The following is a 25,880-nucleotide window of genomic DNA, read 5'->3' on the forward strand; positions in this document are numbered from 1 at the left end:
AGTTTCATTTTTCTTCCAATGTGATTTCATTGTAGCTCTTAAAATAACCATAAGTAGCTTTAATTATATAAATGTTGGGGGCCCTTTATTTAGATCATGTGCTACTAGAATGTCCAGATGTGTGAAATATACCATTATTTTATTCCCTTTGACTTTCAACAACTTGAATGTGAAGAGGCATTATATTAAACTTGCTAATTCTCCAAACTAGATTTTGTATTTACAAGGGGCATTTATAAGGAAGACATATGAAGGGTAGCATTAAAATGAATGAAGTTGAAAATATATTTTTTACTAAAACCCCCCAGTTAAAGGGGAAAATAGCATCCTTATAACACATGCTTGTTTTGTTGTAATGAGTATGAACATGCATTCAAACTTTGCAGCCACCTAATAAAACACATAGGTTTATTCACTAAAGGGACAGTTGACAGTGAGTCAGCAGGAGAGTTGCAGTTTCATCTACCTCACTTCACTATTCATAATGAAGAGCCAACCCTAGTGAGCTTCTGTTGTGAAAACACTTGGCTGGTCCTGTATAATGCATAGCTAAAACACTGAGATTTCTTCACTGTCTGCTCACCCATAAAACTATTCATTATGCAGGGCCAGCTCAGTCTTCAAGCTGGAGGAACCTGCCAGTCTTGCTCCTCCATAGTAAATGAGGGACCTGAAACCACAACTGTCCTTTAAACTCTCCAGTCAGCTCTTACTTTAATGAATAAACATCAAAGAGATGTGGCATCTCAATATAGCTTCTAGTGGTTTTATGGAAAAACAAAACAGACATGCAAAACAAAATCAACGGAGAAGGAACTCGGGAAATCATATACAGTATTATAATACCAGTATGGAAGGTTATGTCCAATGTTTGTGGCAGCTATGCTTACATTGATGCACAAATTAAATTCAGTTGATTTCTGTATGTGCACTTGAGATTAAACAGTATAACCCAAATAGTGTATTAAATTAAACAGATATCTCATTAAAGCCAAGAAGAATTCTTGTGTGATTGTGTTATTGAATATATGTGGTATCACCATTAAGAAATATTACATGTTATGTATGTATTTATTGATTAATTGCTGTGGCCAGTACGTTGGGAGGTCCCTTTCAAGTAAGTTATGACTTTTTACTACTGCTGCTTTGGAAACAAAGAATACTTTTTCTTATGGCATGAAAAAGAAAACATGCTGGCAAAGCAATTAATTGAGGCACTACTATTGGATCACTGTTATGATTTTATTTCCAAGATGAGATGTATGAATCATATATATGCCAGGAAGGAAATTGTAACTGCAATGATATCTTTACTTTGGCCAGTAATGATTAATACACATGGTTTGATTCTCTATGCTAATGGCTGGAATTTACTGACTGCCCCAAACCATTTTAGCAGTTGGATAGGAATTTGGACCTTTCCCTGGCTGAGGTGCACTATAAGACAGAAATTTATTAGCCATAAAAGGGAAGACCTTACTGCCACTGAGTGATAGCTTAACCAGTGACAAGTACTTTTGGGTTATGGAGGTAAAAAGATGCCAGGTGTGTCACACAGTACTTTTATATGCATTTTTCTATAGTAGGGTAGTCAGTGGCATTACATTGTGTCTTCAGGGAATAATTTCTATTCTCTGATATCAACATTATTTATTCTATTTTCCTCATAGAAAAAAAAACATATTCCCTAGATTGTGCACTTGCCAGCAGTGTCATTACATAAAATATTGGTTTGTCTTAGTCTATTTATACATGTTTTATTGTATCCTCCAAATGGATGCAGTGGAGGGCAACACCTGGAGCTGCTGTCCTCTATGCAAGGTAGGTGGTGGCGTTGAGTGCAGATCTATATAAGGGTGCCAGATAGACTGCCTGCCGCTGGAGGGAGCACGGGGTTCAGACCTCTGTCTCCCTGTTCACCTGGTATGCTGCTTGTGATTGATGCTCAGTGCCATATGATGTCATATCCCGGCGCTCAGCAATAAAGCGGCGCACACTCCGAAGGAGCAGTGAGACAGAGGTCTTGTGCTCCCACCACAGGACTTCAGCAAGTGATGGAGAGAAATGAGAGAGAGAGAGATAGTGAGAAAAGGGGGAGATAGGATGTGAGAAATGGGATAGATAAATGGTGAGAAAGGGGAGAGATAGTAAGGAAATGGACAGGAAAATATAGAGCGGTAATCAGGAGGAGAGAGAAGGGGAGGAATAGAGAGAGAAAGGGGAGGGATAGAGAGAAGGGAGATATAATGAGAAAAAAGAGATATGGGACGAAAGACAGATGGGAGAGATTTAAGATACATTAGAGATAATGAATAAGGGGAGATATAGGGACAAAGGGGAGAGATAAAGAGAAAGAAGAGAGATAGAGATAAAGAAGAAGAGATATAGAGTACAAAGAGAGATAATGAGAAAAGGTACAGATTTAGAGAAATGGGAGCGATAAAGAGGAGAGATGGGAAAAAAACAGTAGAGAGAAAATGAAGCAGTAAAAAAGAAAAGAGATAAAGTGAACTAGGAGGAGAGATGATGAGAAATGGGAGAGATGAGATAAAGATTTGTGGAGATGTGGACAAAGATAGAAGATAAGAGAAGATGACAGAGAAGATAGTGCTGGCTTGGCAGGCCATGTAGGTCTTACAAGACCAGAAACAAATCAGCTCCCATCTTACTTTGAAGAATACCCCTGTGAACATGTGCAGGAACTGCTGATTTCAATGGAAGCATTTTCCTGCTACAGATTGGTTGCTTGAGACTACGGAGGAGGCACTGCACTGCAGCTTCTCCTTAAGGTAAGTGCTTCATTTATTTTATTTTTTGAACAACACATATAAAAGTACTCACAGAGTAATTTAATATGTAGTTTTCATTAGTTAGGCTGCATGAGACACTAATGTATATTTTTAATAAAACTTGTGTTCATTTGTTTACAATTTTCAATTGCATAAAAATGTTCATACAACTGCCAGTCTTTAATATTATTAGAGTATTTTTATGTAGACTCTGGCTAAGTCTGCATGTGAAAAAGATCAACATTTCCTTCCATGTTAGTAGGTTTTTCTAAAAGGTGTAATGGATACTTATTACATGGAAAGGAAACTTTTATTTTCAGTTGAAGAAAAGCTGGCTGACAACATATGAGATTAAATTACATTGTACTAATAGCCCGGGTAAACTGTACTCACAATGCTAGTTAATTTTTTTGTAGGGTCTGTAGTTAGCCAGTCCACACCATAGCCAAAGACTTCAGTCAGGATTTCCCCTTGGCTCGGCAAGAATGAAGTCATAAAAACGGTGTAATACATTTTCTGGTGTGTATTTAGGAAAATTCAGTAAGAAGCTCAAATTCTATTATATATATTTGCCAGTAGATGGGTAAGAATGCAAGCGTAGAATAAATTAACTCAACAAAACATCTGCAATATTAATCAATGTGAAAAAAAAATCTCATGTTAGGTGTATGACCTAAAGAACATTCTTCTTAATAACACAGAAGTTGTTTGTAAACTTAAATGTTTCATAACAATTGCATAAAGCAGTGGATTTATTAAGTGAAAATAAAAAGGGCTGCATCTCTAATACCCTTGTCTTCTGATCACATACAAATATTATTAGTTCTAATAAATCTTAATAAATTCAATGAGGACTGGACTCAGGAGCCCAGCTGGTATGATCAGTTTATGACCAGAGTGGTTAATCTGCTTACCAAAATCAATTAAGTGGATAGATATCAGTACTTTGCCACCCAACATCCAATACATTGGATAAACTGGAGACCCAAAGTTTAAAGTCTGATCTGTGAAGTTGTACAAAGTGGTACAGTAGTCATACAGCCATTAGGATCGGTATATTTGATTAATGATAAAAATAGGTATGCCTACATTAAGGAAGAAGGTCTAAGCTGCACTAGGGTCAGTCAACAGTATACAATTAGTTGGAAACATTACAAAATGCATTATAAACCAACCAATTAAGCAGCCTAGCACCAATGAAGTGAATATTTCTTGGGAAGACTGTAAATAATAAAAATCAATTAAAATTTTACATCTGATATGGGTTTTGCCCAGGTTTGTCAAGTGGTACCAAACATACCAGTTTTCACTTACAGAACAAAAGGTAATGAGGGCATTTCATCTCTCTCTTTTTTTTTTACTTCTGACTGTATCTATACTCAGGCATTTTAGCCCCAATTCACACTATGTTAACCTTTTCACCTTCAGCTGTGAAAGTGACATTGCTTGATATACCTACAGCATTGTTTAGGGCAAACAATCCCACCCACCCTGAGTGCTGTGATTTACATAACCCAGCTGTTTAAATGGTTACAAACTAGAACAGGAAGCAGATGATAGGGAGGTTTTAAAAAAACATTGCATATAACATTGTGTAACATAAAGAAAATTATTACAAAATTCAAAAAAAGTAAAGTGTGCATTATGAAAAAAAAGTATTTGGTACTTCTGAGATATATGAATAACAGAAGTAAAGTTTATTTAGGTGATAAGTAAATATTTAGTGCTATTGTTGTGTTTTCCCTACCGCTTGCATTTTGAAGCTTCCAGCTGTTCCCATATGCATGTCAGTCTCAGGGCTAATTGGAAACTGTTCCCATAATTGGAAACATTCCCATGTAAACTGGGATGGTTATAAGAGAGGTTCATTGATAGCTAACTATTGAAACAGCAAACTAAGACATTTAAACAAATGTGATTTGTTAACATGCTAGAGACCACGTTGCATGCAGGTAAGCTGCCAGCTTTCAATTCTTTATATATATATATATATATATATATATATATATATATATATATATATATATACACAAGGGACATTCAAAAAGTTTCACAGTTTTATATTTGCGTTGGAAATGGTGAAGGCGGGAGGAGTAGTAATTGATATGTCTGGCAAGCAGTGAAGATGACTGCGAAACGTATAATTGCATCAAAGAGGAACAGCGTTCTGTCATGTTGTGCTTTTGGTGGGCGGAAGGTTTGCCGGGAGCACAAATTCATCTTTTCACGTGTGCTCAGTTGAAGAGGTTGCAGCAAAGCCGAATGTGAGTGTTGGATCTGCCTCTGATTCATGACAGCCTTAAGTTCAGCGTGTGCCAGGTGGCAGCTGACAGAGGAGCATGAGTGCAAGCGCTTAGATGTTTGTTCCCAACACATGGCCTGTTACTGTGAAGAAGGTGATGATTTTCTGTGGAAGATGTGGGTTCACCATTACAAGCCAGAAAGCAAGCAGCAGAGTATGCAGTGGAAGAATCCATCATGCCGATGATGTGAAAGCAGTGGTGCATCATGATGCATAATGCTGATGGCATTAAAAAATTGGTACAACGTTGGGAAAATTGCATCGCAAAGGAAGACGACTATGTAAAAAAGTGATGTTTAAAAAAAGTGTGGAAACTTTTTGAAAGTCCCTCGTATATATATTGTGTATATATACCGTATTGGCTCGAATATAGGCCGCACTTTTTCCCCCCACTTTAAGTCTTTAAAGTGGAGGTGCGGCCTATATTCGGGGTCTAGCCTCCGACGCCCGGGACATGCAGTCCTGGGCGCCGGGCAGGCAGCGGGGTTAGGATACAGATCCCCCACAGCGGTGCAGGGGACCTGTATCCTACTCTCCGATACGCTCAGACAGCCTCCCCTGCCAGCACTTTCCGCGATGCGGGTAAACAGCCTCCGCTGCCGGCACATCTGCACGATGTGCTTTAACAATCTCCCTTGCCGGGAATTCCCACGGGGGAGTCCCGGCAAGGGAGATTGTTAAAGCACATCGTGAAGATGTCCCGGCAGCGGAGGTTGTTTACCCGCATCGCCGCAGCCAGTGACCGTCCACACGATGCGTTTTACCTCTGCCCCCAAGACTTACCAGAGCAGACTTCCGGGTGTCTTGCGGGGCCGGCGGGGGACATCTACGCAATAGGCGTATACTACTTCCGGTGCCGGCACATCCGCTGAGTGCCGGCACCGAAAGTTGTATACGCATATTGCGTAGATGTCCCCCGCCGGCCCCGCAAGACACCCGGGAGTCTGCTCTGGTAAGTCGGGGGGGGGCAGAGTGGCAGCATATCTCGGGGGGGGACAGTGGCAGCATATCTCGGGGGAGGACAGTGGCAGCATATCTCGGGGGGGAGGAGGAGGACAGTGGCAGCATATCTCGGGGGGGGACAGTGGCCGCATATCTCGGGGGTGCACAGTGGCAGCATATCTCGGGGGGGGAGTGGCAGCATATCTCGGAGGGGGGAGACAGAGTGGCAGCATGTTTTTTTGGTGCTTTTTTAAAGAAAACAACTTTTTCTTTAAAAAAGCACCAAACTTTTAGGGTGCGGCCTATATACGGGGGTGGCCTATATATCCGAGCCAATACGGTATATATATATATATATATATATATATACGAGTAGATTTAGTTTTCAGGAAATGAGATGACTGCTCCTTTGGGATCCTGACTGTATCAGTTGTATACAATGCTATCTGTTGCCAAGGCTTTTATTTAGACAGCTGCCTGTCCACTGGAATCACTAAGAATCACACCAGGGGTTCATGGCTCCAGGTGATTTCATAAATACTACGTGTGACAGGTTTAAGGTGCTATTTAGCTATAGCTGAAGTAAAAGTGTCAGAGCTATTTAAAATGTTTTATGGCCTCTTAACCTACTGTTTATATTGTTTACACAAGTGAATAGATTGTTAGAAAGTTTGGTCTAATGTGGACCAATATGGTGTCATCTCTGCTATTACACAGTAGGGTGTAATGCATAAATAGAACATTTTCCCTTAACGTACAAAAATTTTGATTTTTCATTTATACTATGCACAAACAGCAATATTCCAATAAAGGTACATCACATCATTATGTGTAAAATCCGAGGTTTAGTGTAGTTTACAGCTTTTGTGATTTGTTAGTTTTTGCTATCCAATATTTGAATGATTCTTAAAATATCATCTCAGATTTTAGCTAAAAATCTAAGTATAAAACCATGCAAAGATGCAATTAAGTAATCTAAAGGCATGTGACATCATCAGCCACAAAAGTTTCCACTTGTGTAAAGAAATGTGAACCAATAAATCATGTCTGACAGTCACGAATGAATAAAGTCTTATATATATATATATATATATATATATATACATACATACATACATACATACATACATATATATATATATACACACACACACACACCATGAATCTTAAAAGAGCGAGCCCTTATAGAAAAGTTAGTTATACCTGCAAAAACTTTTTTAGGATTTTCCTTTCGAGGGTATAAAGAGCTACTACCAATCTGAAAGAGATGTAATAGGCTTGACTATGTTACTAAATCAATTACTGAAATGTGTTTCAGGGACATAAGTAAACTGCAGCTGAGAATAAGATCTTAATACCGCCTTATTAAGTTATTCAGAAATAATTAAGGTAGGTCAATGTATTATATTAGATAATAAAACTAACTATGCATTAGACAACCTAAAACTACAGCAAAATGTATCTAATGTCACTGCTCACACATAAACCAACTGTCTAATGAGGTTAAAACCCCCATTCAATCAAAAGGAGGTTTGGATTGCCTAAAGTCATGTAAAAGTTCAGCAACCGTGTTATTACCCTCCTGTTAAACTGATGCATTCAATAACAACACAACTCATAAAACGTAGAAGCCCTTAGGCAAAACTTTGCACCATAGGAAACTGTTACTTTTTTTCTTAAAATATAAAGGAAATGTTATTATATACAGCAGTATTCATTTTATACTGCTTAACATGCATTTCTGACAAACTAACCTGAATTCCTATTTATGCTGGAGGCTTATTACAAAATAAAAAAAATTGCAACAGGCAAGGATACATTGACCTAGTGTGTGGGTACAACTACTAATCTGTATTTGTCCCATTGCAGATCTCAGTAAAATTTAAAAGGAGCAGTCTTGATGAACGCGTATATATATATATTTATGTATACATACTGGCAGATAAATTGTCTGTAGTTTAATTGTATTGTTTTATACAATGTTTTTATTTTGTTTATATATATATAAACTACAGCATATAGTAGCTTTGTCTGCAAATGTTAGAAAAGGCTGGCATTATGCCAGCAAAGACAGAATATATATACTATATATATATATATATATATATATATATATATATATAGTATATATATATTCTAACTTGCACACAGAAGCAGTGCTGTTACCTAGACTGGTCTTTAAGGTAGAGTATAAGTTAAATAAAATGTAATCTCATAAAATAATAAGCAATCTCACATTCCAGAAACAAAAGAGCTCAAGTTAGCAGCATGTCTCCTACCCAGTGTAGGCTTGAGGAACAAAGAGTTTAGAAGAAGAACTAAAAGATATATTATTAACCACTTTGGTGTCTTAAACAATCGAAGCGTTTTATTAGAGGAGTACTGTGGCCATGGAGGATGCTTGTACGTGCCACAGAATGCGTAGGATCAACAAGTCTCAAGTCTGGGACCATGAAGCAGTCAGCAGGGTTTGCTTCTCAATGAATCACTGTCTGAACACCTTACAAGGGAGTCAAAGAATCCTTCCAGACGCAACCAGCCAGCCACACTACAGAACTCTGACAAGTTACTGTTACAATCCAAACACTGCCTCTCCCGTCTTTAAATACCCCAGGGAGGCACCCAATATGGCACATTCAATGAGCTCACTTTTCTATTGCACTTTCATCAAGCTGGAGACTATTTTAATGTCAGATCACGCTGGATAACCCTATGCTGCAGATCATCTAGATCCAGTCGAGCAAAAATGAGATGAACTCGGACACTCCCGACAGAGAGCAGCCAAATGAAGTCTGGCTTGAATATAGCATTGTTCTGCGTTGTTACACTTTAACTAAGTACTGTTAGTTATTAGTTCATATACAATACAGTTACCATCCCTGTCTGCCTGCTGTTGGTCATCAATTCCTTATAGAGCTTGTAAACCCCATATTACCCTTTAAGTTGATTGTTTCCTTACCTCTAGGAATCAGGGGCTGATCTGTTTCAAATTCTGTGGCTGAAATGCCCTGAAAGAACACGATAGGATAGAAGCATGATAGGAAGAAAAGAGGCGATCGTAAGTAGCCCAAAGGCATTTTCTCTGCAGTTCTGGAGAAGCAGCAGCAGCAGAAGCAGAGAACTAAGCCTGGGGAGTGCAGAATTCAGCAAAATAGGCAGCAGCGCAGAGAACAAGCTCCTCCCATCTCCATCTATCAGCCACCAGTGTGATCAGGCTTCCCTGGCCACGAAAAGGGGGGTGCTGGTTCAATTAACCCCTTCTTTGCCACGTTTACCAAATGGAAGTCACAGGGAATTTCCAGAAAATCCAAATATCAGATCAACTGCATTGGTAATGTGAATGTTTATTAGAGAATTTTAACTAAAAAGTGTTTTCATTTAATATTTTGGACATTTAAAACAGAACTGTCAATTTTCCAAAATCTTACATTTTATCCTCCTATGTGTAACAGAGTAAAATATTATGTATTTCTATATCAAGTTTAGTTCCCTGTAAATGTAAAGTTCTAAACTTCTTGATTTTTGTATACGATAACCCAAAGGCTCGTTCAACCAGGGAAAATGAAGATCTGATTCTGGAAAAGCAAGTTCTGTTGTGCATTATGTTCTCAAACACAACAAAGGTTTTAGCAAAATTAAACAATTTGTTTTATGTTAGAACTTTTACCTTACTGTAAGTATAGTTTATGTTTGTTTTATTTCAGCAGCACTAACCAACATTTTTTGCATAAATAATTACTTGACTTCTCTGTCCTGATCTCTCCTAATCCCTTCTATATAAAAGTGGAAATTCTTAGAAAAAGAATTAAGACATTACCAGCAATGCCTTGGGAAACAAGAAATGTGGGGGAGAGAAAAAAAAAAGCTGAAAGGTGGAGAGATAAGAAAATAGTTCAAGAGAAAGCGGATTGTTAAACAACAGAACAAAGGAAAAGTGGTGTGTGAGTGTAAGAGTTAAGAGAGAAAGTCAGTAAAAGTAATAATGAAAGGCACTCTCCAGTTTCACAGGCAAAATTCAGAACAAATACATATTAAAGTTATTTGAAAGTAACCCCTTAAGGACCAGGGTTATTTTATGTTGTTTGTGCAACAGCACCAGAGCAATTTTTGTGTTTTTGCTATGTCTGGGATTTCCGACTAGCTTACTAATTTCCCATAACTCATAATTTGTATTCAGCAACGCCCCTGTGTGCAGCAATACACCACATGAATGGGTATGGCATGTTTTCTGATGCTTCAGGGTCAAAATTGGAACACATGCATTATTTTTTTTAAACTTGGAATTTTGACAGATCACCAACTCCATAAAACCAATTATTAAAAAAAAAGAGTACAGAGAATCTGTACAATGCAACCGATTCCACACCAAAAAGGTTATTGTTTAGTATTCAGTAACACCTCCCAAGTACAACAATATGCCATATGAATATGTCATGTTTTTCAGAGGTTGTAGGGTCAAATTTGGAACATGTGCATTTTAGTTTTTAAACTGATCCTCCAATCAGGGAGGATGTCACTGCAGAGCCGCCATTTTGGCTGAAGTTGCCACCAGGTTATGTCTGCGGAGATGCAGACGAATAAAGAAGATAGCAGATTAAGAATCAAGATTGAAGAGAAGAACAGAGGAGGGAGAAGATAGAGGGTCAAGGAGAAGAAGATGCGGAAGCAGAGGGCGGAAGTGGTCTTCAGAGAAGGTACATTTAGAGCGCGTGAGAGAGTGAATAAGAGTGAGAGTATGAGTAAGAGTGAATGCGGGCAACAGGGAACAAGCAAAATGCCCCCACATTTTTGGCCGAACGAATGGACAGGGAACAAAATTTGTTGCCCGAAAATGAATTGGACAAAAACAAATGGAAAAATGTGTCCAAATCATTTTTGCCATATTTGCACATGTCTGAAGAACCTTGTATTTCCATTCTTACCAGGGGACTAAATTCTAATTTCCATTGGGTATTTTCTGTAGCTTGATATGTTTAGGGCTGCTGTCATGGTGTAATGGTGGTTAGCTTCAAACTGCCAATCAGTGGCAAGAAATGTCACACCACAGAGGTAGAGAGCAACTGCAGAAACATGGCTACAACTTCTATGTCAGGTACATGTTTTATTTAGGTTTTTATTTATGTTATTTTTTTCGAAGAATTTATATTGAAGCACTCACGGAGTACAAGTATCATTTCAGGACAAATTGTTTTAAAAAAATTGCTACAGGTAAACCAATTATGCTGTCAGTCATCTTTATAAGCTCAGACAGTGAAATCCTTAATTCAGATTTGTTCTTGGTACTAACATTTACATGTCTGGAAATCATTTCAGAGAAAGAAGCTGAGAAGCACTTCAGAAAAAAGCCTTTTTAGCAACTCAAACTTTTTAGCATCAAGAATCATATATTTAATAGATCAATTTTTATTTTAATGCACATTAGACTAGATTTTACATGGACTCTAGAACATTTTACTGCATGCACTTTGCTGCATGTGTTCCAGTTTATAGGAGTTGTAAAACAAGACATTACCTAATTTTCTGTCTGCTTCAACCATCCCTGTTTGGAAGTGACTGCAACTTGCATATAGTAGTCTAGTAGTCCAGTAGTCAAGAAAGCCTTGAAACTTTAAGTCTAAGGGAATAAGAAACTGTGTATCGAAACAATCTATAGCCAGGCTGTACAGGCCATGCTTATATTACCAAAGTAAGTAGTTGTAACAATCCATAGAAAAGGATAGCATGGGGTTACGAAATAAGGAACCATGTCCCTTTTTGTAGATAGGGCTTAGTAGAAGATATTTTTAGTATTTGTATTTATAGTTTTTTTATGCTATACACATAAATAGGGATTTAAATAAGCAATGTGTAAATTGTCCGCGCTATATAAATAAAATAATATAATAATAGGGTTTCACAAGATTTTGGTTTCATTAAGTAACTTCTCATCCTTCCCCTATGGCTATACAATGATGTGTGTGAAGGTTGCCTTCATCTGGGTCTTTCTAAATAATATCTTGGTTGAATTCCTGACCTGGATATGGTCTTCTTGGACAATTTTGATGTTTTGACAATATTTTTTACATTTTATGTCACAGCAGCAATAGGACCTGGTGAAATTGAAAAAATTTACTTACTATCATACAGGTTTACAATGATTTAATTAAATGTAAACCTCCATGTTTCTTATTACTACCTTATGCTACATTTTCAGTATAGAAAATACAAGTAAGGATAAAAAAACAGTTGGAATGTTAATGTTCAGGAAGACATACTAGATCACCATTTATCAGTATTTCTAGTTTCTATGTAGAAATATTTATTATTTTTTATATACATTTTACATCTTAATTTCTTGAAGGTAAGCTGTAGCATAGATATCCAGTGTTCTTTTCGTTTCTAAAGGTTCTGTGTGAAGGTTTCAGGCAGGTGTGAAAAAAGGCTGTAAAGTAAGAATGCTTTCAAAAATAAAAATGTTAATAGCCCATTTTTATCATTTAACACAATTAAAAGTGAGTGAACAGGAGAAAAATCTAACTCAAATCAGTATTTAGTGTGACTGCCCTTTGCATTCAAAACCGCATCTATTATTCTAGGCATAGTTGCACACAGATTTTTTAAGGAACTTGGCACGTAGGTTGTTCAAAATATCTTGGAGAACTAACCACAGTTAATCTCTTTTTCTTCATGTAATCACAGGTAGACTCAATGATGTTGAGATCAAGGTTTTGTGGGGGCCATACTTCCAGGTCTCCTTTTTCATATGTATGCTGAATATTGTTCTTAATAACTTTGGCTATGTTTGAGGTTCTTGTTATGCTGCAGAGTACATTTTGGGCCAATCAGATGCCTCCCTGATAAGTATCTGCCTGTACTTCTCAGCATTGAGGAAAACGTTTAATTCTGACCAAATCCAATACTGTTGCCTGCAAACACACATCCTTGTGCCTCCTTCACCTTTTGTGAACAAACAGCCTTCTGCTACAGCCAGATATTTTGTCAGTTCAGAGCAACTGCTGTAATTTTTATATAACCCAGTTCTTGTGTTTCTGAAATACAGGGTCACTTAGCTTTGTTTCCACATTGAAAGTAGGACTTTTTGGCCTCAAGTCTTCCATGAAGACCACTTCTAACCAGACTTCTAACCAGACTTCCCCAGAAGTAGATGGGTGTACCAAAGTCCTACTGTTTTTTGCCAAAGCTGAGCTGGTGGCACACCCGGACATCCTCAAATTGCAAAGGGAAGTATACATAATGTATCTTTCATCTGCTGCATTAAGTTTTCTTGGCCAACCTCTGTGTCTACAGCTCTCAGTATTGCCCATTTATTTGTGCTTCTTCCAAAGAGCTTGGACAGAATATCTGGAAACCCTTGTCTGCCTTGAAATTTCTGCCTGGGAGAGATCTTGCTGGTGCAGTATCAATTCGATGTGTCTTGTTGCTGTGCTCAGTCATGCCATGGTGACATGCCATGGTGCTATACAAAACAATAAATAATAATAAAGTCTATGGGTATATGAATGCACAACTCATTCACCTTTTATTTTGAAGTGGCAATATAGCTGTCATGCTGTGTTTTAAACTATATTCACGGCTGCAGCAAACTATTTTGATCCTTTCAGCTTCCATATGTGAATTAATGCTGTTTGACTTGTGTTTTGAATTTAACATAGCAACTGGTGAGGGGTACAAAGGGAAAACAGACTGCCCACTTGGAGCAAGGCATGAAAATTCAGTGTTTGCCTGAGCTCCATTTGTTTTGAGGAATTCTCAAATGGAGCCAAAATGTCAGTTCAATCTAGTTCATAACAATAATAACTGTAGTTCTCAAGCTTATAATATCCCTATGTACTTTACAATATTTCTGGTCAGAGATGAGGTACAATGAGTGTGAAGCACTAATTATTCATTACCCCAGGATATAATTTAGAGAATCCACCAATCCTGATCCCAGGACATCTCCTGCCACTTATTATTATTGTTTTTCATTTATATAGTGGCCACCATTTTACACAGCACTTCTTACAGTACTTACATTCAAAAGGAATGGCATATCTAGAATTGACAAACTAAGATAAACCAGTACATTAGGTAAAGATACACAAGGTAATACATTAGGCACCTACTTGCAAGTTTACAATCTAGAGGGGCAAACTTAGCTTCCTTGAGGTAAAATAGTGCCCCTTTTCTAAACTAAATGTATCCAATACATTTAAACTTTTACATTACCTCTTGCCCCATGGAAAACAATAGAATGGCCAGTCTGATTAATAAATGTCTATGGAGGAAAGGATTTATTTCATTGGACAAGCTGGACTTGTTTAGCATTGATAAATACTCAGTGCTTTGAATATGGGAACCCATCATATCAGTGACAACAATGACAGCCTTCAGGACTGCAAATAAAGGGAGAGTATTGGATCAAGACAAAATAAAAGCAAGCTTTTTTGAATGCTTATCTGCATAATAAATACAGCACTATACTTTATACTCAATGAAAAATATTTTTTCCATGGGATTTCCGATGTCAGTTCTTCAAATGCTACATCTGACACAATTAATACACTTCAGTAAAGGTGCTTACTGATTAAAATAAGCGACATACATCTATTAAAAGCTCAACTCATATACACAGTGGTAGCTGCCATGCAAACTCAGTATGTGCATGATTATTGCTTCAAAATTAACTTATTTTTCCCTTTTGGTACATGATACTAATGTCTCCTTTATTACCCTATGTTTTTACTCCTTTCCCTAAGAAAGGGTAGCGATGGCATAATAGAATCAAGGAAGGTAGTGTGTGTGTAATTTTTATTATTATTTATTGGATAAATATTAATTTATTATGCAGATGAAGTATTGAGAAATAATAATAAACAAAAACTAACTACCGTTATGTTTAATTTAACACATTATTTAATTAGTATTTTAAGCAAATGAAAGTGTACTACTAATTAGTGGCTCCGAGCTTAATTATTTTTAATTACAAAATAAAATAGGTCTTAAATAACATTGTAATAAATTGTAAAATAAGCATCTTTATACTTGCATAGGACAGAAGTCTCGTTCAAAACAGCTAGAAGCAACAAGCGTCCAGTTAGTCTTTCAAAACTTGAAGTAACCTCTGTTTATGGCATGCAGCTGTGAACAAAAGGTGCTTTGTGCAGTCACATTCAAAGAAAAATACAAATCAAATGTCTGCCTCTTCAGTTAAGGTAGAATTTAATCATATGGAAAAACTAGTCAGTCCAACTGGTCTAATTAACCCTTGGAAGTCCATATGTATAGTATGCTTCTGAAGGGTAATGCTGTGGTCTGGCTACAGCAGAAAATATATAACTTCCAAGTTAGGACCCCCAATCAAAGTCTGTACATATATGCTCAATCCACAATAGACAGAGGGGCATGCCGGCTAAGTGTTAAAAATATGCAGCTGTATGTATTTAACATTAAATCAATGGTCTATCGCTGTGCTGACAGTTCCAATGGAAATATTTCCACTAGCTACAGCAAAGTATTCTTGGGAGTTTATGAGATGAAGTCAACCCTACAGATCCTCAGATTGTGGTCCAAAACTAACTGTCATGTATTAGGCAAATATGTCTATTTTTTCTTTAAAATGATTCCAATGTTAGCAAGTATGCTATATGTATATGCAACAAATCATTTACTCCAGTTTTATACAAAACAAATTATATTTACTAACTATATAAGCGTTAGATATAGACGGATAGAAGGGCCAATTCAAGTGAATATGGCGTTCACTAGACATTGCTCGCAAATACCGATATGTTGATAAATGTAATTCTAACCTACAGCTTCCTTCTTGTTTGGAGAATGAACATTAAATATAATTACTGCCAGTAATGTATACTGGAACCACAAATAGTGCATCTTTACTGTATTTTAAAAATAACTGTTTTCAAAATAGCAATTGATCTTCTGCTCAATTGTTTGTAAGAATGTATTTATCTTTTAATCGACTTGTTACATTCTTAAACAGAAGTTGTTTTACTTACCATTGTTTTAACAATTACCCAATGTTTACTACAGTCTGTGATTTGTTCACTTGTGTACAAAGAGCATTGGCAGCTGTTCATTTTGGCTTCCAAGTTACATACAGTGTTTCCATAGTTAAAAGCATCCAGTGAACAGCTGAGCTAATTTCCTTCTAACTGCGAAAGTTCAAACCCTATATAACATTATAAAGATGTTTTACAGTGGCAAAATCTGCAGGAATCTTGGGCTCCTTTTTTAAACAATAGTTTTCTCTCTCCAGGCATTTATGTATATTTCTCTGCAAAATATACCCCTTGCCAACTAATATCTCCTTTATTCATTACTTATAGTTTTATCTTGTAATACATATTTAAACAATTTAAACATCATACACAGTCCTTAATACCACGGGTTCCGTAACCACGCTGGCTAACCCCCGCTGTCCTGAAAGTCCTGTAGGCCGGGAATCTACAGGCGCCTCCCTCCTGGGACCACCCCTGGTCGGCACCCCCACCACCCGTGAGGTATCTCCATATGATAGTGCTGTGGTCGAGCCGAGGGTGTCCGGGTTATGCAGGGTTAAAAGTCTGGGGGCAGCACATGTGGCACATGGACAGGGTAACACATGAGGGGAGAACAAAAGCCTAACAAAAATTACAACATACACTTGGAAATAGGAAAATGCAGGCATCACAAACAATAACTATTACAGACGGCACCGATTAACCCAGGACCGTCACATTCGTGTTGTGCATTCGGATTCTTACAAACTTAAATTTTAAAAAATCTGTCAGTTTTGTCTGAAAAAACTAAAAGGGACACCAAATTAACAAAAAAATAAAAAAAAGAGCTCCGAATTTTCATTTGAAAATGAGGTAGTGCTTGAGAGTGTGGCTGATGGTTACAACAAATGTAATTTCCAAATTGTAAAGCCCTCTGAATATCAATCAAACCTAAAGGGCAGAAAACAAAATTCATTGTCTGAAAACAAATAGACCAAACTCTAAATGGATGTGTCAGAATTATGTTCATGATCATTTCTAAATATTTACTGGGAAAGGGAAAAATTGTTGCAACAGAATATAGAGGTAAGTTTGAAAATGTAGTGGTGGTGGATATACATGTCTGAAAATATGTTTCATAAGATGCACTAGGGGAATACCTAGAGTATTTGGCACCTGGGGCGGATCCTGTATGTGTCACCCCCTCACACACACACATACACTTTAAAACTGCATAGCTTCTATCATTAGGCAAACATTGACGGGGGTACAACATAACTGTTATTATATACTGAAGCAGACATTGACGGGGTACAGCATAACACCTATCACTATATACTGAGGAAGATATTGATTGTGGTACAGTATAGCTGCTATCATTATATACTGATGTAAACATTAACAGTGGTACAGCATAACTGTTATCATTATATACTGAGGCAAACATTGACGGTGGTACAGCATAACTGCTATCATTATATACTGAGGCAAACATTGACGGCGGTATAGGATTACTGTTATCATTATATACTGAGGCAGACATTGGCAGTGGTACAGGATAACTGTTATCATTATATACTGAGGCACGCACTGACAGTGGTACAGCATAACAGCTATCACTATATACTGAGGCACACATTGACGGTGGTACAGCGTAATCCCTATCACTATACATTGAGCCAGACATTGACAATAATGCAGCATAACCCCTATCACTATATACTAACCCAAACATTGATGTGGCGTAGGCCTACCACTTCAGTGTCTGACTTAGTATAAGGATGCACCGAAATGAAAATTCTGGACCGAAACCAAAAATTCAGCATTCACTTGGTCGAAACCGAAAATGACTCCCCCACCTTTAAAAAAAAAAAAAACTTTTATTAAGTAAGTATCACGCCAAAATTAGACCAAAAAAATCCACAACAATATATATATATATACACACACACCAAAACTGGACAGAAAAATTCAATAATAATATTAATATATATATATGATTGTTAACAGCAATCACAATCCTATCATGCCCAGGCATACACAGATCACAGCATATACTGGCTGCCTGTAAAAAAACAGAAAAAATAGATACATCTGTTGGAGAACATTTCTGTCAGCCTAGACGCAACATTCCTAAAGCTGGCCTGCAGCTCACCACCCAGGGGGAGCAGCACGGGGAGGCTGTTTTAGGGGTAGTGATGGCACAGGCAGGCTGTTTTAAGTGCAGCGGTAGCATGGGGAGGCTGTTTTAGGGGCAGAGGCCTACCACATCTGCCGTCAATGTCTGGCTCAGTATATAGTAACGTGAGTTATACTGTACTATATCTGTTCAGTAAATATTATTTATTCAAACTTAATTTATTTATAAGTTGATAAATCATTTTTTCCAGTTGACATACAGTTTACAAATTTGTGAAATAAATATTCTTGCCAACATTATTTTTTTTTTTTTTTGGGGGGGGCACATACAAGATCCACCCCGGGTGCCAAATACCCTAGATATGCCCCTGCAAAGAATTTCTATCTTTTGGCACACAAATTACCCATGCAGGTGGGCTGTGTTTGTGGTACATCATAGTTTGCCCTATTTACTCTATATAAACAGACTTTCCAGACCTGCTGAAATTGCAAGCAAATTACAAGGCTAGTCTTTCACATCACCTGATCGATTATTTGAAACAAACAGAAACACAAGCTGTGTTTGCATTTGTGTTCTTTGTTGTATGAGTAAGGTAATTAGACTGATTTAAAAAGCTAAGCACATATGCAGGTCCAAACACCTGTAGAATGATCATTTTTGGAATAACCTTAACAGAATGCCTAGGTTACTATTTATCAGTTCCAATAGCTTTTGTAATACAATTTGTTGGTTTGGATTTATTAAGGTCAAGTTAGATCTTATGCCTAGCACACGAAGAGAATGATTTCATTTTTAAACAAACTACGGTACCTTTTATCATCTTAAGAGATGTGGTGATACAAAATAGAATGACGAATATGCAATTCCCACATGTTATGGGTTGTAGATGCCTTTTGTGGAAAAGGGTAGGAGACAGAACCCCCCCCCCCAGCTTTCTTCAGTTTGCTTAAATCTTCAGAGAATTTCCATAAATGATAATAATTACATTTTGAATTTAATATTTTGTTACAGAATATGTTTACTTTGCAAATAAAAATACCATACCAATAATTTTAAGTAGTATAATAAAACATTAGCTTGGTGGCGTCGGATAAAGGTATTAATAGACAACATAACAAAACTAAAAAATATTATTAGTTTAATAAAACGTTCATCTCATACTTTAAAGAATTGCATTTTCTAACTTGTTATCATATATTATTATCATTTCTTGCAATCATTCATACATTCAACACAGTAGCTAAGGTATAGTATAGGGTTTATGTGCCCAGATGGATGAGAAAGAGTTTGTCTTTTCAAAAGCAGCTGATAAAACAGAATCTCTTGATTTATGACTCTGTGGCTGCATGTTAACACTCAACTTTGTGAAACAGAGAGAACTAAACACTCTGAAAGAGTACATTGTTTTTGGTGGAATAAATACATTGGATAAGGTAATTTGATCTCATTCTCTTTGGGTTATGTATACTTTTAAGGAACTCTGTAGACAAAAAGCAGTGTTAGCTGACTGTTCTCCCTATTCTTCTTGTACTGCTGCTGTTATTTCATAATATGAAATTGATAATAAGAAAGTTTCAAAATTGTGTACAAGAATCAGCTTTTTTTGTGGCTCGTATGCACTTAATTTGTTTTACAAACAAAATAGGAAAAAAAACTGTATTACATTATTTAATACATTGTTTTCCCCTTTAAAAAATATGTATATATACAGCAACCTATGAAAATGTTATGACTGATGGGAACATTTTTTTGCACATTCACATACTGCTGATATCTAGTGGAATGCAAGTCTACTAAATGTATGCAGCTTTTTCTGAAGGTTTGACGTCTGGAAACAATCATTCTGACACATATTTTTCGGAGCATATGACCATTCATATTCTACTGACCTTTTCAAAATTTCAGAATAGGGTTCATGTGTCTGAATTTTCCACAGAACTGAAAGTGGTTTTAATTTTACATTGAACCATAGGGAGGCATGTTTCTAGAGTGAGATCACAATTCAGTAAAACCCCCTATCTGTCCAAAATGAAACAGTTTTAACATAACAGTGAGAAAGCACAGCGAAGTAAATGTTCATAGCTATTGGATAATTTAAATGTAGGTGCCACCTGTCACCCCCCTACTGCAGCACAGCGCCATATACATACCCATACTGCTGCTCCAGCATCAGATTGGGTCTTCCAGTGTACAGCTGCTAATTGAATATTTACAGCTGCAAGCTGCACAAGTAGAAAAAAAGCACTAAATGTGGCCACAACTATCCAGGCAGCAGCTACATGTACATAATTTAGAAGTTGAAGGCCTTCAAGTCCCAAAGACGCTTGGTTTAGTTCTGCCACCTGTACACATCACCAAGCAGGGGATGGCCATCTGGTACATTTGGGCGATAGGGCCGCATATTTACCTTATTGCACACACCGACACTCACACCAAAATGGCCACTCATACTAACACACATCTAAACAGGGCTGGCCCAAGGCAAAATGCCGCCTGGGGCGAATTTTAAAATGCCGCCCCCCCCCCCAACTACCCTTTCTCTCCCTCCATCCCTGCCTCACCCACCCCTTGTACTTACCTTTCAGCAGTCCTGCGGCGAGTCTCCCTGTTCGGTCTCGGTGCTGAGCATTACAAGCCGGCACCGAGACCGAACAGGGAGACTCAACACAGAGGAGAGAGAGAGAGGGGCGCCGAGCGGGTAATGACAGCTTGGTAAGCGAAAACCACTCGGCGCCCCTTTCTCTCTCTTTCGCTTTAAAAAAAAAAGGGCTTGGGGCGGCAAAGTGCCGTCCCTTCAAAAGTGCCGCCTGGAGCGATTGCCCCACTTGGCTCCATTGTCGGGCCGGCCCTGCATCTAAACAACAACACAACCAGATCTGCCAATGTCTAACACTATATATCCAAACACACACTCAGTCTCTCTTCTTTCTCCTTATCTCTCCTCCTGCTTTACGTTGGGCCAGTTAGGGAGAGATCCATTATCTCCCCAAGCTCCCCTGCTCCTCAAGCAGTTGGTGCTCCCCTTATTAAGGTGTTCCAGGCAGCTGCCTGGGCAGCCTGGTACTAAGACTGTCCCTGGCTGCACATATATACAGTAGGTTGGTATCTTCTTGCTATAAAATTACAGGGATGCTTAGTCATCCACAGTCTTGCCCTGCACTTCACATACAGTGCTGTGGAAAAGTATTGCCCACTGCCCGATTTATTCTATAATTGCATATTTGTTACACTTTAATGTTTCAGATCAAATACATGTTAATATTATACAAAAAAACCTGAGTAAACACAAAATATAGTTTTAAATTATGATTTTAGGTATTGAAGGAAAAAAGCTATCCAATCTGACAGCTATCCTACCAATTTCACTAGACACACCCAGGCATGATTACTGTTAGCCCTGTTGAATCAAAACATCAATTAACTAGAATCTGTCTTGCAAAGTGAAGGAGACTTAAAGGTCTGAAAAAGCAACACATGATGTTGTGATGTAAATAAATACAAAAATAGATGAGAAGCAAAGTAATTGACATGTATCAGTCTGGAAAGGGTTACAAAGCCATTTCTAAGGCTCTAGAACTCCAGTGAATCATTGTGAGAACCATTATTATTACAAATGGATAAAACCTTGATGATGCTTTTCAAGAGCACATCGACAACTCATCCAGGATGTCAGAAATGAACAGAAACTAACACATTATGAACTGCAGGCCTCAGTTTCCTCAGTTAAGGTCAGTTCATGATTCCACAATAAGAAATAAACTGGAAACATTGCATCCATGGGAGATCTTGATGACCCCCATGATTTTTGGACTGATGAAACAAAAAGAAAACCTTTTGGAAGACACGAGTCCTGTTACATTCCACAGTAAGTACATCTTACCAACCCAATGGTGGTAGTGTGATTGTCTGGGGCTACTTTGCTGTTTCAGGACCTTGGTTACTTGCCATAATTGATTGAAATGTGTCTGGCCATTAGTTTGTGAACTGAAAAGCACAGTTGGGTCATGTAGCAGGAGAATGATCCCAAGCAGACAAGCAAGTCCACCTCTTAATGGCTTAAAAGAAACAAAAACATATCTTTATGTCACATTATCAACCATTCATAGTGTTCTAAAAATGTAGTATTCCATTCATCATGTAGCTGGCTTAAAATGCAGTTAGTACCACGGCTAGATGAAAATGTGTGACAATTTCCTGAACTGCAACAGAAACCTAAAAAACATGAAAACAGTAAAACATTGTATAACATAAACATGTTATGCTTTCATCCACTTTTTTATGTGGGACAAATGAGCATTTACCTTCTGCTTCTTCTATTACCTCAGTTGGTGGGTAATGGGAGTAGATGAGTATTTGAATTACATTGTCTCCAACAAATGCTTTTTTGTTCAGTGTACATTCTGAACTAGTTACAAATTAAGTAGTAAGAGTAAAAATGTTCAAATCCACCTTTAATGATTTCATGAGACTGTTCTCAGAATTTTTATTATCTTAGTATGCAGACATTTAGATCAGAACACATGGTATGCCACTTTCCAATTCTTTACCCACTCGTACATGGGGTGCATCATTTGTATATTAAAATGCTGTCAGCACACTTATTTATCTAAGGCTTGTCCCTTGCCTTTGTAAATACTGATTGGCCAGACTGAAAAAAGTAAGGAAAACTCACACAGATTGCTGATTGTAGATAAAAAGCCATTCAGCCCATCAAATCAGCCCCTTAATCAGTCCTTGGTCTTGTTTAAGATTCAGGTTAGCTTTATGTCTATCTCATGCATGTTTTTTTTCACACACTCTATTAGCCTCTACCATGTCTGCTGCTCCACTCATCTACTGCCCTCTGGGTAAAGTAAGAGAAAAAGTAAAAATAGAGCACACTCTGTATGTAATTTTAGTAATTTAATTCATGGTAAGGGATGGACAGAACTGATGTATATGAACTGGAGACAATCTGTCCCTATATCTTTAAAAACTAAAAAACAGTCTTAACAGAAAACATATTTAATATTAAAAGCAAAAAAATTCCTGGCAGGAGCAAAGATAAAAGTAAATTATGGTTGCATATTTATTCAGTCCTAGGTACTGTAACTATTAACATATAATGCATACACTATAGTATTATTATTATTAGCTTTTATTTATAAAGCACCAACAATTTACGCAGTGCCTAATACAATACATATATTCAAGAGGTATGACAAGACGAGAATTGACAGACTAAGACAAATCGATACATTAGGTGGAGAGAGCCCTGCTCACAAGATTACAATCTTGGAATGGGGTGACAATCATAAGGCACAGAGAAAGGGTGAGAGGTAGTTTATTCAGTATACGGACAAAAGTACACATCTCTTAATTATTGAATTCAATATATGGACAAAAGCACACACCTCTTAATTATTGAATTCAGGTGTTTTAGACCCATATTTGCCACAGGTATACAAAATCATGTACCTAGCCATGCAGTCTGCATTTTCAAACATTTGTGGAAAAATCTGTCATTCTAAAGTGTATTCAAATGTGGTAATACGATAGAATGCCACATTTGCAATAAGTTCATGAAATGTCATCTTTGCTAGATATTAGACATATGCATTTTAATTCAGGAAGAAAATACTTTCACACTCTTTAAGTGTTCCCCTATATTCTCTGCCGACCTTCTTCTTTTTCATATTCTATTTTTTATCTTCTCTCTTTTATCTCCAATCTGCTATCTTCAATCTTCTTCTTCTGCATCTTCACACTTGAGTTCAAGTAAGCGTTTAGGAAGCAGAAGACCACGTAAGGTCACAGAGCGGAATCACCAAGGTCTGAGGAGCATGGTACATAAAAGTCACCAACACTCTTTTGATTTCATAGCCAAAGAGCTCCAAACTTCCACTGGCATTAATATCAGCACAAAAACTGTGCGATGGGAGCTTCATGGAATGGGTTTCCATGGCTGAGCAGCTGCATGCAAGCCTCACATTACCAAGTACAATGCCAAGAGTTGGATCGAGTGGTGTAAAGCATGCTGCCACTGGACTCTGGAGCAGTGAAAACGTGTTCCGTGGAGTGAATGTTTAGAAGTCTGATATGTGAGGGTTTTGAGGTTGCCAGGGGAACGTTACCTGCCTGACTGTATTGTGCCAACTGTAAACTTTCAAGTCGGAAGAGGGATAATGGTATGGGGCTCCTTTTCAGAGGTTGGGCTAGAACCCTTACTTCCAGTGAAGGGAAATCTTAATACTTCAGCATACCAAGACATTTTGGACAATGCTATGCTTCTAACTTTGTGGAAACAGTTTAGGGAAGGCTCTTTTCTAATCCAGCATGACTGTGTCCCGGTGCACAAAGAAGGTCCATAAAGACATGATTGTATGAGGTTGGCTTGAAAGAACATGATTGGTCCGCACAGAGCCTTGTCCTCAACCCCATCTAACACCTTTGGGCTTAACTGGAACAGAGATTGCAAGACAGGCCTTCTCATCCAACACAATGCCTGACCTCACAAATGCTCTACTGGATGATTGGGAAACTCCAAAAATGTGTGAAAAGCCTTCCCAGAAGAATGGAAGCTGTTATAGGGGAGACCAACTTCATATCAATGTCTATGTATTTAGAATACAATTTCATAAAAGTCCCTGTTGGTGTAATGGGCAGGTGCCCTTATACTTTTCTCCATATAGTGCATACTTCCCTCTTTTTTAGGACATTTAGGCAGTCTATGTGTATTATGCACAATAAAACATACATGACCTCTACATATAGTTTTCCAGAAAATATAGTTCTGTGTTAAGCTTATGCGTCATACAACAGTGCAAACACAACGTGTAGCTGCCTGCATGATACCATCAGCAAAAGTTTTAGGGCATAATAACATTACAAAAAAGAACAAAAATGAAATGGCAAAGATCATGTAATGATGGTGTCATTGGTGATGCGCATCAGAGTTGCAAAGGTTAAATCCTGGCCCTGGTCATCCCTGTCCCCAGGGACAACTACATTTTTCCCGGATTTGGAGGGAAATATAAGAATCCGGGTATGGAATTAAGCAGAAGAGAAGATGGAGTATAAGAGGGTATATTGTACTCCTAGATTTTTTGCAGCCAAATTCCCTAGCATAGTGAGAACCCTGCAATGTTTGCCAGGTGATTAATAAGAAAAGATAGTTAACATTTTCAAGCATATTTACCTGTGCTTAATATGAATAAATATTACAGGTCCCTATATGCAGGACTCACTAAATGATAACTCAGATAACTCAGAAAAAGACTTAATGCCTAAGTATATACCTCTTCCCAAGCAGACTCTTTATAAGTGGACATTTTAGAGTTAAACTGGAGGGAAACAACATACCAAGTACTACTGCAGAAAGCAGGATTCACCCGCGCCGCACCCCTCCTGTGGAATTCCCTTCCCCATTCCGACTTTCTGCCTCATACGCAACTTTCAAAACCTCTCTGAAAACCCACCTGTTCAGGGAAGCGTACAACATTCCTTCCCATTACTCCCAACCATCATAATCAAGCCATCTGAATTACCAACAGCTTCAACACATCTTTGGAACCAGATCAACTCATCCCCATCCAGCAGTCTTCTCCTATTGTGTCACTTCCTCCTCAAGCACCGACTAGATTGTAAGCTCACAAGAGCAGGGCCCTGGTTGTCAACAATTTTCATTATCGATTAGTTGAATCGATTTTTATCGTTTTATAAAATTAGTTTTTTTCAGAGCAAATGCT

General features: G+C 37.7%; 1 protein-coding gene across 2 annotated transcripts in view; it reads right to left on the reverse strand.

Annotated features, from left to right (window-relative positions):
• The window catches only part of PLOD2 (procollagen-lysine,2-oxoglutarate 5-dioxygenase 2), a 49,104-nt gene extending 39,940 nt beyond the window's left edge, over positions 1-9,164 (reverse strand). For both annotated transcript variants that reach the window (XM_053458511.1, XM_053458509.1), the window contains exon 1: positions 8,993-9,164. In XM_053458511.1, coding sequence (XP_053314486.1) covers positions 8,993-9,110 — 118 coding nt within the window. In that variant the 5' untranslated portion in view covers positions 9,111-9,164. The remainder of the gene's footprint in view (positions 1-8,992) is intronic.
• Between the last annotated feature and the right edge of the window lie 16,716 nt (positions 9,165-25,880).

Source organism: Spea bombifrons, chromosome 3 (assembly GCF_027358695.1).
Source record: "Spea bombifrons isolate aSpeBom1 chromosome 3, aSpeBom1.2.pri, whole genome shotgun sequence".
In the NCBI taxonomy this organism is placed as follows: Eukaryota; Metazoa; Chordata; class Amphibia; order Anura; family Pelobatidae; genus Spea; species Spea bombifrons.